We start from the raw sequence: 12791 nt of genomic DNA, 5'->3' as shown, positions 1-12791 counted from the left end.
ATGTGCAGCACAAAAACGTACAGGCGGATCTTGTCTGTTGACTGACAGAGGCCGCCGACAGTTGAAAAGTGTCTTAATGTGTAACAGGCAGACATCTATCCAGACCATCACACAGGAATTCCAAACTGCATCAGGATCCACTGCAAGTACTATGACAGTTAGGTGGGAAGTGAGAAAACTTGGATTTCATGGTCGAGCGGCTGCTCATAAGCCACACATCACGCCGGCAAGTGCTAAACGACGCCTCGCTTAGCGTAAAGAGCGTGAACATTGGACGATTGAACAGTGGAGAAACGTTGTGTGGAGTGATGAATCACGGTACACAAGTGGCGATCCGATGGCAGGGTGGGGGTATGACGAATGCCCAGTGAACGTCATCTGCCAGCGTGTGTAGTGCCAACAGTAAAATACGGAGGCGGCGGTGTTATGGTGTGGTAGTGTTTTTCATGGAGGGGGCTTGCACCCCTTCTAGTTTTGCGTGGCACTATCACAGCAGAGGCCTACATTCATGTTTTAAGCACCTTCTTGCTTCCCACTGTTGAAGAGCAATTCGGGGATGGCGATTGGCCGCGCATGATTAGCCGAGCGGTCTAAAAGGCGCTGCAGTCATGAACTGTGCGGCTGGTCCCGGCGGAGGTTCGAGTCCTCCCTCGGGCATGGGTGTATGTGTTTGTCCATAGGACAATTTAGGTTAAGTAGTGTGTAAGCTTAGGGACTGATGACCTTAGCGGTTAAGTCCCATAAGATTTCACACACATTTGAACATTTGATGGCGAATGCATCTTCCAACACGATCGAGTACGTGTTCATAATGCATGGCCTGTGGCGGAGTGGTTACACGACAATAACATTCCTGTAATGGGCTGGCCTGCACAGAGTCCTGACCTGAACCCTACAGAACACCTTTGGGACGTTTTGGAACGCCGACTTCGTGCCAGGCCTCACCGACCGACATCGATACCTCTCCTCAGTGCAGCACTCCGTGAAGAATGGGCTGCCATTCCCCAAGAAACCTTCCAGCACCTGACTGAACGTATGCCAGCGAGAGTTGAAGCTGTCACCAAGGCTAAGGGTGGGCCAAAACCATATTGAATTCCACCATTATCGATGGAGGGTGCCACGAACTTGTATGTCATTTTCAGCCAGGTGTCCGGATGCTTTTGATCACGTAGTGTATATGAACTAACAATATACTGTTGTACACATAGTCATTATCATTATTGTTGTTAGAGTAGTCAGACACAAAGCGTTACCGGCGTGAAGTCTTGCAATGTGTGCCAGTTCAGAAGTAGAAGTACAGCAATCAAGTGATTTAGAAACAGTAACTACAGTGCACACATTTTACCTAGGTGGATTTTAAATGGGGATGCATGGTGTGGGTGACGCAAATGCCGCTAGGGACAAGCGTAGTGCAGAGAATGCGCATTTTGTGACAAGTGTCTACCATCACTGTGGACGTTAGCTTTCGTGACTGAGCTGTGGGTAGCACTCGCTCACCGGGAATTGCTTCATCAGTCATTACAGTATACAAAACACCCCCCCCCCCCACACACACACACACATAAACTAAATATCATTTATCTTCCATCATTTTAAAAACATAGGTTTTCAAACAAAATTATTTTTCATTCAAAAGTTTAGTTAGGCGTTAAAGTTAATGATGGTGGGGAATCGGTTGAGGGGTGGGAGTGGTGTAGGCGGGGGCGGGGATACTATGTAACTGATTGCACCAAGGGATATGGGCATGGGTGTGTGTGTTGTCCTTAGCGTAAGTTAGATAAAGTAGTGTATCAACCTAGGGACCGATGACCTCAGCAGTTTGGTCCCATAGAACCTACCACACATTTTCAAAATACGATGGTTGGAACTCAAATAGTGGCAACTATTCATTCACAACCGATACAAAAGAGTTACATGTTGGCACCTCTTACTGTCCTTCAAAGTAGTCACCAGCGTTGTGTAGACCCCGTAACCAGCGATGTGGAAGGCGTAGTATACCGTTAGCAGAGCCTGTTCTGTTGATGGTGCGAATGGAGCGGTCTAATGACTGTCGAATCTCTGGAATAGTTCTGAAGCGAATGCCACGAAGTGGTTCCTTCATCTTTGGAATCAAATCAGAGTCACAAGGGCTTAAGTCCGGGGAGGATGGTGGATGGTAAGGTACTTCCCACTCCCATCGACCGAACAAAGCTGCCACAGCTTGCCCGCACATTGCCGTGCAAAATGAGGGGTAGGTTGCGCAGAAAGTGTCGTCGCTTCTGTCGTAAAGCTAGTCGCAGGTGATGCTCCAAAAACGAACAGTAATACTGTGAATTGGCGATCTGCCGTGGAGGAACGTAATGCTTTAGGACAACACCTTCACAGTCGTACACGAGAATCACCATAACTTTAGACAGCTCCATTCGCACCATCTACAGAGTAGTCTCTGCTAACGGTATACTACACCTTCCACATCGCTGGCAACGGGTTCTACACAACGCTGGACAGTAACAGGTACAAACATGTAACTCTTTTGTATCAGTTGTGAGTAAATAGTTGCCACTATTTAAGTTCCAACCCTCGTATTCTCATTTCATATCAGATGAAGGTTTCTTTCAGTAGCATGGGATATCTTAATAACGGTTCTGTTAGACGTGTTACTGCCCTCGTCTTCCTCCGACCTATTAAATGTATCATCAGGGTAGTTTCGGGTGCTCATACAGCTTGACAATGGATCCAAACTACAGCGCAACTTCGCAGCCTCTTCTTAGGTAAAGTGTTGCCAGCTGTGAAAGCCAAAAAATGGGACTTAACATCTGTGGTCACCAGTCCCCTAGACTTAGAACTACTTAAACCTAACTAACCTAAGGACATCACACACATCCAAGCCCCGAGGCAGGATTCGAACCTGCGACCGTAGCAGCAGCGCGTTTCCGGACTGAAGCGGCTAGAACTGCTCGGTCACAGCGGCCGGCTGTGAAAGCCAGATTAAGCCCCGAAGCACAAATAGACCGAGAGGGATAAAACTTTAAACCTGCAGCAATTAGCCGCTTGCCTCAACGAGTCGGTAAAACTTTAGAATTGCTGAACTTGGATGACAGGTTTCGCAATTATTGAGTGTGTCCACTAGGTAGTGATGTTTTGCGGCGACTTTCATAAGGCAGAAATGTAATTCATGGAAATAACACACGTGTGAGGTGGTTTAGCACTCTTTCACAGTTTCATTTTAATTAAGAGTTTCGTATATATGGTTGTAGATTTATTTGTGATTTGACTCTGAACTGCCTGTAAAGTTTCCTTCTCGTTGATGATAGTGATGTCAGTAAATATTTCTCCATCAGCTAACCGTTCGAAAGAGTGATCTAAGAGTGCGAAAACGAGAAAATAGGATAACAATCGTCTGTCGACGTCACAAGCCCACAGATTTAGGTATTAGAGTTTCGGCAGTTTGAAACCCAACAAATTAAAGATGCGTTTAATAACATAGCTTCTTCAACTTACTAATAAACCTAACGAAAAATCTTGCAAGATAAATGACCCTGGATCCGATAATTTTTTTCCCAGACCAAAGTAACACACAAGTCCAAGTAATCAGGAAACTTTCCTAACGATGGCAACTACTCAGCAAATGGTTACTTCTGAGGTAAGTTCACTATCTGATCAAAAGTACGCAGATACATGTTAATGGACATTAATGTGGGAGGGGTCCACCCTTTGTCCTTATGAAAGCATGGACTCTGCCAGTGACACTTTCAACGAGCTGTCTAAATGTCTGTGGAGGAATGACAACCCATTCTTCCTCAAGAGCCTAAACCTGAGAAGGTAGTGATGTCGGACGCAAGGGTCTCGAGCGCAGTCGACGTTGTAACTCATTCCAGAGGTGATCCACTGCGTTGAGGTAGTGACTCTGGGCAAGGCAGTCCATTTCAGGTGTGTTATTCTTCACAACCCATTTCCTCATAGATTCTGCCTTATGAGACGGTACATTGTGATGCTGTGATGATGATGAGATTTGGTTTGCGGGGCGCTCAACTGCGCGGTCATCAGCGCCCGTGCAAAGACCCAGTTTCTACACAGTGCTATCCAGTCACTGTTACGAATGATGATGAAGATGAAATGATGAGGACAACACAAACACCCAGTCCCCAGGCAGAGAAAATCCCCAGCCTAGCCGGGTATCGAACCCAGGACCTCGTGATCCAGAGTCAGCAACGCTAGCCACAAGACCACGAGCTGCAGACGCATTGTGATGCTGGTAGAATCATCGTCTCCGGACTGTCCCTCTACTGCATGCAATACACTGTGCTGGAAGATGTGTTCACATACTTCTTAAGATAGTGTTTCCTTAAGCGCAATAGGGGGATCACACCCTAACTAAGAACATCCCCATACCCTAACATCACCTCCTGTGTACTTCATTGTCGGCAGTGTACATGATGACTGGTAACGTTCTCCATGCATTCGCCAAATCGTTACCTTTCCGTCTAACTGCCGTAGGTTATAGTGCGATTCACCACTCCGAATCACTCTTTTCGATTAACCCACTGTCTAGTGGCGTCGCTTATCACTCCACATCAAGCGTCGTTTGTGTTGGCTACAGAAACGTCTGGCCACTGAGGAAATAGATGACCATTGTACCCGTTCATTTTAACTCTCTTATGCACAGTCATTGTGCTAGCTGGATTGCTTGTAGTACCTTGGAACTCACGAGTCATTCCTTAATTCCTTCCACTGATTTCATGCGATCTTTTACAACCACTCACCACAGCGCTTGATGGTTGTTGTCCATCAATACACGAAGTCTGCCTGGTCTTGGTTTAGCAGTTTAGTTTAGTTTAGTTATGTCACGTTCCGTAGATCATTTTTACGATTATTTTATCGATATGATGTGGAACAAGTCAGGTTACAAGATATATATACATACATGAATAGTGCTAATATTAATATTACTGAAATTTTTAGTTCTACACATGCAACTACATGTAGAGGTACATTTTTTTTACCCGTTCTGATACAGAAACTCGTCCATGGAACAGAAGGAGTTTTCCAAAAGAAAATATTTTAAGATAGATTTAAAACTTGATCTGCTACCTGCCAGACACGTTATGTTGTTGGGCAAATGCTCAAAGATCTTTGTTGCTGAATAATGTACTCCTTTTTGAGCAACTGACAGCTTTAATAACGGATAGGAAAGGTCATTTTTCCTCTCTAGTGTTGTATGTATGAACATCACTGTTCCTCGCGATTTGAGATGGATTATTTTTAACGAATTTCATTAGCGAATATATGTACTCTGATGGTGCAGTTAAAATACCTAACTCCTTGAAACGGTGCCTACATGACGTCCTTGGGTGAACACCACTAATTATTCTCACTGCTCTCTTTTGTGCAACCAATACTTTTGTCTAAGTGGTGAGTTACCCCAGAAAACTAGACCATAAGACATTATTGAGTGGAAATATGCAAAGTACGTTAGGAGGCTGATCTTTTTATTACCAAGACTAGCAGTGGTTGTTCCATTGCGTTTCCACTTCACAGTAACAGCTCTGACAGTCGACCTGAGCAGATTTAGAAGGGCTGAAATGTCTCTAATGGATCTATTACTCGGTTGACATCCAGTGACTAACCCACGTTCGAAGTCTCTGACCGACCCATTTGTAACACGCACTGGGGTACAACTGGTGGGGGAACCTTAAACTGTTCTCGCTTTAACCGTGCGCCTTGCCCACGCTACATACCTGGTGCTCTCGCGGCGGCCGTGTTATTTCTGCTCCACACTACTGCTGGCTTGCCTTAAATTATGTAGGCTATATAAATATGCAAGCAGGTTTAGAGGAGCCATTAAACACTAAACACAACACTGTCCTACGTCTGGTATGAACGATTCTATTTTGAGACGATAAGAAAATCGCAGGTTGCACTGTTTATACACTAAGTCGTAATAGTTGATGACAAGTAACATTCTTGCTAATTTGATGAGAGGTCATAATTATCATTCCCTTATTATTGTACAGTGTTCTTGATGATGTTAATGTCTGTCACTATTGTACTTCACGCCGTCATACGTATTTCACAGTCTTACTCTGGCCGAACCTTCAGTGATAGATACACAGGCAATGATGATGGTGATTAGCTATCCACAATTTTCACTTTGACGAGCGTACGCTTGACTGACACGACGGGGGTATTGTTGATGATGCGGAAGCCGAATGGTCGAAAGGAAGTTCTTACGCTCGTCACGCACACACGATATCTGGTACCAGATTGCTCTCCTTTGTGCTAAATTATTTTACTGACTCACATTAGTTTCATTCTGGGAGGCCGAACACGACGCGGATGATTGATGTTGTTAGGTACGACACGCAAACGGGCGGACATTCAAAGACATTATCGGCGGCACTGCTCATACTTAATTACTTCTTTACGCACTTTTCACTGAATCCACTTCCATAACTCATTGCTTCACAATAACAATACTTGCAGCCACACTTGAACTGCCATAATAATGCCTTCCCCATGCAGAGCTACCCGCAACACAACACAGCATGCGGCGAGGCGGGTTACAACTAGCGTTGCGTTGGGTAATTGTCTGATCACTGTCTTTCGTCGTACTGTGCACTACAAAAAGTTCCACCTAACTCAGTAAGGCGTCTGGTCACCAGCCCTATTCTCTGCATACATAGATACTGTTCAGACGATGTTAAAAGCAGCGTTGAAGAAAAACATCGTCAATACTTGTTTGCAAAGTTCGCCTAAACTCTGGTAGCAAGCTATCCTGTAATATCTTATAACGATTTTCGGGTGGAGGGCGATTGCTTCATTCTTTTAGAAAGAAAATGACAAAATTCCGAAACAAGTTCTTTATTTCTTTACGTTCAAAATTAAAGAATTAGCCATCAGCTCGTATTTATTTATACGACTAATACCAATGTCCTCAGCTCACAGTTCATTCAACCCAATATACACGCGAGGCAGTTAGAAATGTACTTCAGTCCGACCCGAATTATTACATGATCTACAGTCGATGCTCTGCTACAATATATGAGTTTCACATTCGGTCTTAACACTTCACAAAGCTCAAATTTCCACAATCTGTCCGTAAATGCAACTGCTTTCACGGCAATACCATCCGGACGCGAAATACCATTAACTTCTTCATTTTACTCATAACATAGACGGACACGTCCAACATGACCCGTACGTCCGATAGCTAGCCAACGACTGACTCCCTGCCGTTCCTTCCAGGGCCTGTAACTGCTTGATAGAGCGCGGGAAATGCGTAACTCTGATTGGTTGTTCAAAATGACCAGCCAATCACAACAATCCTTCGAATTCTATCTCGCGCCAAAACTGTCCTACGCCAATCAATATTCACAGATGCATTTACGTCACTTCATCCCGGAAATCTTAATAAAATGTTTAACAAAACCAAACTAAAAGAAAACTAATCTTGAAACGACATTGGACAATCGTTACTCTGCAAATGGTTATTCTGGCTGCCTTCTTACAAAAGCAAGTACCCTTTGACATACATCATCAGCAAGGTAGTGAAATTACAGTTTTCATTGCTTCAGACTTTGCTATGACATAGTTGCGTAATGTTTAACATCAGATAATATTGAATCTTTACGTATGTCCCACAAATACACTCTCACTAACTCTCATTTATTCATACAACAAAACCAATAGTTATTAAATAAATATTAATCCTTTCTGAATTCTATGTTACGAAAATGAAAAATAGTGAACGTTTTTAATTATAAAAAATCTAAATAAATCGTTCTGCCATTTAGTGAACTTCAGTAGTAATTCCAAAAGATACTAAAAGACAAACTGCAATGAATCCTAACTGACTTTTATTTTATAAGTGTCGGTTTTTGGTGTTTTAGGTAATTGTCTCTCAATCTGAAAGTATCTCACGTAGAGAGCTGAGATTTTAATACAACCTTCCTTTTAATAACAAAGGGCTGTATATTGACTTTTAACAAAACTGAATAATATTTAATACTGTTTATTTAGATTCTTAGGGGCTTGAATATTCTGCTTCCCACGGCTCGGCTAGGCTAGCGACAGGTGCGAGTGAGTCACACTAAGATACCAGCGGCTGTATATTGCCACTGCCAACGGCTCCAATGCTACGAACCCGTACTTCAAAGTAGCTTACTGCAATAAAATGCTATTGCGTATTGACTCGGGACGTTACAAGCAGCTCCACGTCCCGTGATCGACTCTGCAATGCAGCCGCTCGCAAAGATACTCCGCAACCGAGCTAGCGATATGACAATACGCTTACACATTCTGCTGTTCCTGCTTCTCTACTGACACCACAATACTCCCAGTCTCCTTTTATACTGGCGGGTCCGCTTCTCGTGACATTTAGTGGTCAGTTCCACTTTACACAGTGGTATGCCCATGAAATATGAGCAAAAGAGAGTAAGTTTCAGTCGCCGCGATGAGACATCTGAGTACCATTTTCTTATAGGCCTGCGCAATAGCTGCGCAGTTTAGCAACGAGCAGCGGGAAACAGAGACTTAGCTTTATTTGCCGACCGACATACTTTCTATAGAGACCAGTTTCGCTGTAGGGAAAATAGTCGGAAGGGAAATTTGCTTTGAATGTCTACAAAAATTTCGGGAAGATGGATTACAGTCAGAAACGCTTACATGTTGACGTGATGTTCTGGGAGAGTATTGGAGGCAACTCTCGATCCCAGCTGCTCTGATTTGGGACTGCTCTCAATGGAGACCGCTATGTGGACACTACAGAAGCGGAAAGTGCTAACCCTTTTTTCATGGCATTGCTTGACTCATTTTCACAGAGTAGCAATGTCATTTATCTAGGGAGTACTCAGATGCGCACGCACAGGGCAGGAATTTTGTTGTCAACATAGTTGCGTCCCAGGTCACGTGACTTTATTACGGTACAGGGTTTGCCCGTAACGGGTGTGGAGATTTCGAATGCCGGTACGATCGGATCCCGTTCAAAAATACCGTGGGTTTTGGGCATGGATTCCATAGATACCTGAAGAATTTGCATTGGACATCTGCAATGACATAAAAGCTTTGAAGAAATAAATGCAACGCCATTTAGCTTCTTTATGACAAATGTAACAACTTCCATTTTAAAACAGTTCTCATTTAATCTTCAATTTCAATGACATTTTTTTAATACGTGATATGTTTCAATCTCTCTGGATCATCTTGAGCTCTATGTACTTGCCTCAGCAACCTATCATATCTATGTTAGATCATCACATCTGACGTGAGGGTCTGACACAGATACGACCGGTTATAGAAGCAACTGCGTAGATCTGAAGATGATCTAGAGAGATCGAAACATGTCCTATATCGAAAACCTCCCATCTAAGACTGAAGAACACGTGAGAATTCTTTTACGTACCAGTACAGTTTCTGTTCTCTCGCAACGAATATGTCGCCTGTAGTGTAAACACTTTTGTTCTTGTTATTGGGCAATAAGGGTAAGCTACCGCTGTTTTTTAGATTTTTTACTGCAGACGATCGTACTGTCGAGTCTCCGCTCCACTGAATTATCACTGTATTTTAAATCTTACCGGATTATATGGCGCATTTACAAGTGTCCTCCAGACTACAGATTAAACGTTGTTGTCTGCTCTTGTGGTCTTCAGCCTGAAGACTGGTTTGATGCAGCTCTCCACGCCGTTTAATCCTCTTCATTTCTGCAGAATAACCGCAGCCTACATACGTTTGAAACTGCTTACTGCACTGAAGCTTTGGTATCTCTCTGCAATTCCCCCCTCCTCCCCACTCCCCACTTCCTTCCCTTACCAAATTGACAATGAAGATAATTCTCATTTATTGTTCAATCACAGTTGCACCTTTTTAATTAGCTTATATGTTTCGATCGCTCTCGATCATCTTCTGATCTAAGCAGTCGTGTCAGCAACCCTTTTTCTCTATTCAGAACCACAAATCAGAATACTGCGTTTTGCAAAAGCACAGTACTCTGATATGAGGTTCTGAGTAGATAACACAGGTTGCTGTCGCAATTTCGTATATCTGAAGATGATGCAGATTGGTCGATACATGTAATCTAATAAAAAATGTTATCTGAGACGGAATAATAAATAACGATCGTCTTAACTATCTAAACAGTTGCTGAATATCTCAAGAAGATTATGGCGACTATTCTGAAACTGACAATTCCTTCATGCCTCTGGACCATTAGCAGCTAATGTTATAAAGCTGGACTTTTTGGTACATTTACTCCTGTACCTGTGGAAGTTATTGATACCCCTCCTTGCACTTTCCAACATGACTGAACATGTAAAATTGAATTGTACATTATTAATAAATCTAAACTAGTTATTATATCAACAATTAAATTACAGAAATATCTTCGTTTAATTGTTACTGATTAACTTATAGGGTTGCTTTCCATATTTGAGATGCTACAAGTTATCAGATCACGTGATTGATTCAGAATACCCGATTGAGTCGCACATAGCTGCTATGACAGGTGATCCAGCACGACATATGGTACAGCCTCGTTACTTGCACGCGTTGTCTTGTCACTGCTCCATATTACGAGCTCTCTGGGTGAACTGCCAGTATTTCTTGTCAGCAGGTTTCGAGTTAGACCTGCGACTGGGGCGTCCTAGTGCTTTCCAGAGGGAGAATATTACAGGGGACACCTCTTGAAGTAAAATGTATAAAAGTAATGAAAATAAACGCGCTGCGTCTGTGGGGTTCTGCATGAGCATAAGTGGATATCCTGATGTCAGTGTGTTGAATGCCTGCAGCATGTGGACTGGAAAGTATTGGTGCAAGTACAAGGCCCTGTGGGAGACCACTCTTCAGATTTGTATTGTTGCTGACTTTCTTGCCTCATATTTCGCAATGGATTGGGCCTTGCTTTGTTGTCTGATCCACAGTGCTAGAACGAATGTTGAAAGAGAAATCTTACAAGTACAGAGCCCTTTGTGAGCCCTTACTTCAGAATTATTCCCAGTATTCTTCAGTGCATTTGGATTTCCTCTGCTCAATGACGGACGTTAATTAGGCTATCATACTACTTCTGGTGCATTCAGTTGTCAAACAAACCGAGCGTTGTACCCAGAAACAAAGTACACGTTTCACTGTCACCTGTAATTATTATTCTGATAACTAATGTTTCCCACTAAAGCACAGTAACAGCATTCACCACTGAGCCATGAACCAACACTAACTCACCACGAGAGTTTTACTCACGACAATCTGTAATTCTGATTGCTAGTACCAGGCGCCATGTCCTGAAAGGACGAATCTTGAGAGTGGTGTTCTTTCAACTTAGAACAGATAATTAATTTATTATTCAAGAAACGTAATTATAGCTTTTTGTACCAGTATGAACGTAACAACTACTAAAATGATTTCCTTTTCAAACATTACTTTACGAACTTTTCATAAGCCAAATGAAGTTAGTAAATGTCATTTAACTGACAATACTTTAGGACTTTTGGAGTATAAATTTAAACAAGTGCAATTTAAGCGAGCATTATAACAAAGCAACACATCAGAGTTGTGTATCTCCACTTTCTTTCTTTAATAAACCCTACGATGATACAATAATTTTGCACACATTACTTTTAAGACACAATTTAATCAGATTAATGGCAGGTACTCGAAATAACATGGTGGCACTGGTACCAGAATGGACGCTGAAAATAGCTGGTACCAGTAGAGATCCCTGAGGCAGTCCATTCTTCAGAGTTATTCAGTTTCTGATTTCCTTGGACTTTCTGAGGACTGACCCATAGTACCAGAATGAAGGTTGAAAAGAATTGGTGCCAGTAGAGAGCCCAGTGGGAATCTATTCTTGAGATCTGTTCCGTTACTGGATACCTATCCTAGTATTTTGTAGTGGACTTGGACTTGTCCTACTGACTGACCCCCAGTGTCAGTATGCAGGTGCAAAGAATAGTTGCAAGTGCTGAGTGCTCTCGGAGTCCATGCTTCAGAACTATGCTGTTAGTGAATTTCTTGCCCAGAATTTTGTAGTCCACTTGCTGACTGAGCCACAGAGCCAGTATGCAGGTTGAAAAAAATTGGTACAAGTACAGAACCCTGTGGGAGTACATTCTTCAGAGTTGTTCCATTCCTAGCTTTTACAGCGAACTTGCCCTTGCTCCGGTGTCTGACTCACGCTGTCCTGCAGCGACTATCGGTGGTATCCTGGGCCTGTGCCTGGGGGGCAGCCTGCTGAGCGTGGTGGAGCTGGCTTACTACGCCACCCTCTTCCCGTGGCTGCGCCGCCGCCCAGCGCCGCCCGCGTCGCAGAAGCTCCACGGTCGCCATCTCAAGCCAGTGGCGCTGTGCACGTGTCGGGTGCTGCCGCCCGTTTACGGTGTTGCCAATGGACGGCTGCCCTTCTTCTTCTAACACCAGTGTCTGGAAACATTCGGATGTCCAAAAACTGACAAAGTTAAACTTGATATTCTTCAAACGTATCGAATCTAGTGATAACTTATATAAATGCTGCTGGGTAATGCTGCCCACAAGCGCCGATGTTTCTAGAGAAGAACACCTCCTAATTTTCAAAACATAAATGGAATGAGAAACGCCAAACATTATTCACGATGAAATATTAACTAATGATGCGCGACCAAGTGCTGCCCACTCTGTCCCTCTGTTGTTGGACTATGGAGCTATCAGGATCCCTGGTACAATTAAGCAGAAATTCCCGTCTCAACAGCTTCTGTAATAGCACCATCTCAGCAACGGGAAATGCATGCGAAAATCTCTGTGTTTCTATATACCATTGTATGACTGGTACCAAGGCAAAGTTCTGCCAT

General features: G+C 43.3%; 1 protein-coding gene across 1 annotated transcript in view; it reads left to right on the top strand.

Annotated features, from left to right (window-relative positions):
- The window catches only part of LOC126195504 (pickpocket protein 28-like), a 119228-nt gene extending 106850 nt beyond the window's left edge, over nucleotides 1-12378 (top strand). Inside the window, exon 11 of the mRNA XM_049934132.1 lies at nucleotides 12155-12378. Within this exon, the coding sequence (XP_049790089.1) occupies nucleotides 12155-12378 (224 nt within the window). The remainder of the gene's footprint in view (nucleotides 1-12154) is intronic.
- Nucleotides 12379-12791: the final 413 nt, after the last annotated feature.

Source organism: Schistocerca nitens, chromosome 7, assembly GCF_023898315.1.
Source record: "Schistocerca nitens isolate TAMUIC-IGC-003100 chromosome 7, iqSchNite1.1, whole genome shotgun sequence".
NCBI lineage: Eukaryota > Metazoa > Arthropoda > Insecta > Orthoptera > Acrididae > Schistocerca > Schistocerca nitens.
Note: the sequence above shows the minus strand (reverse complement) of the source record. Positions and strands in the feature narration are given on the sequence as shown.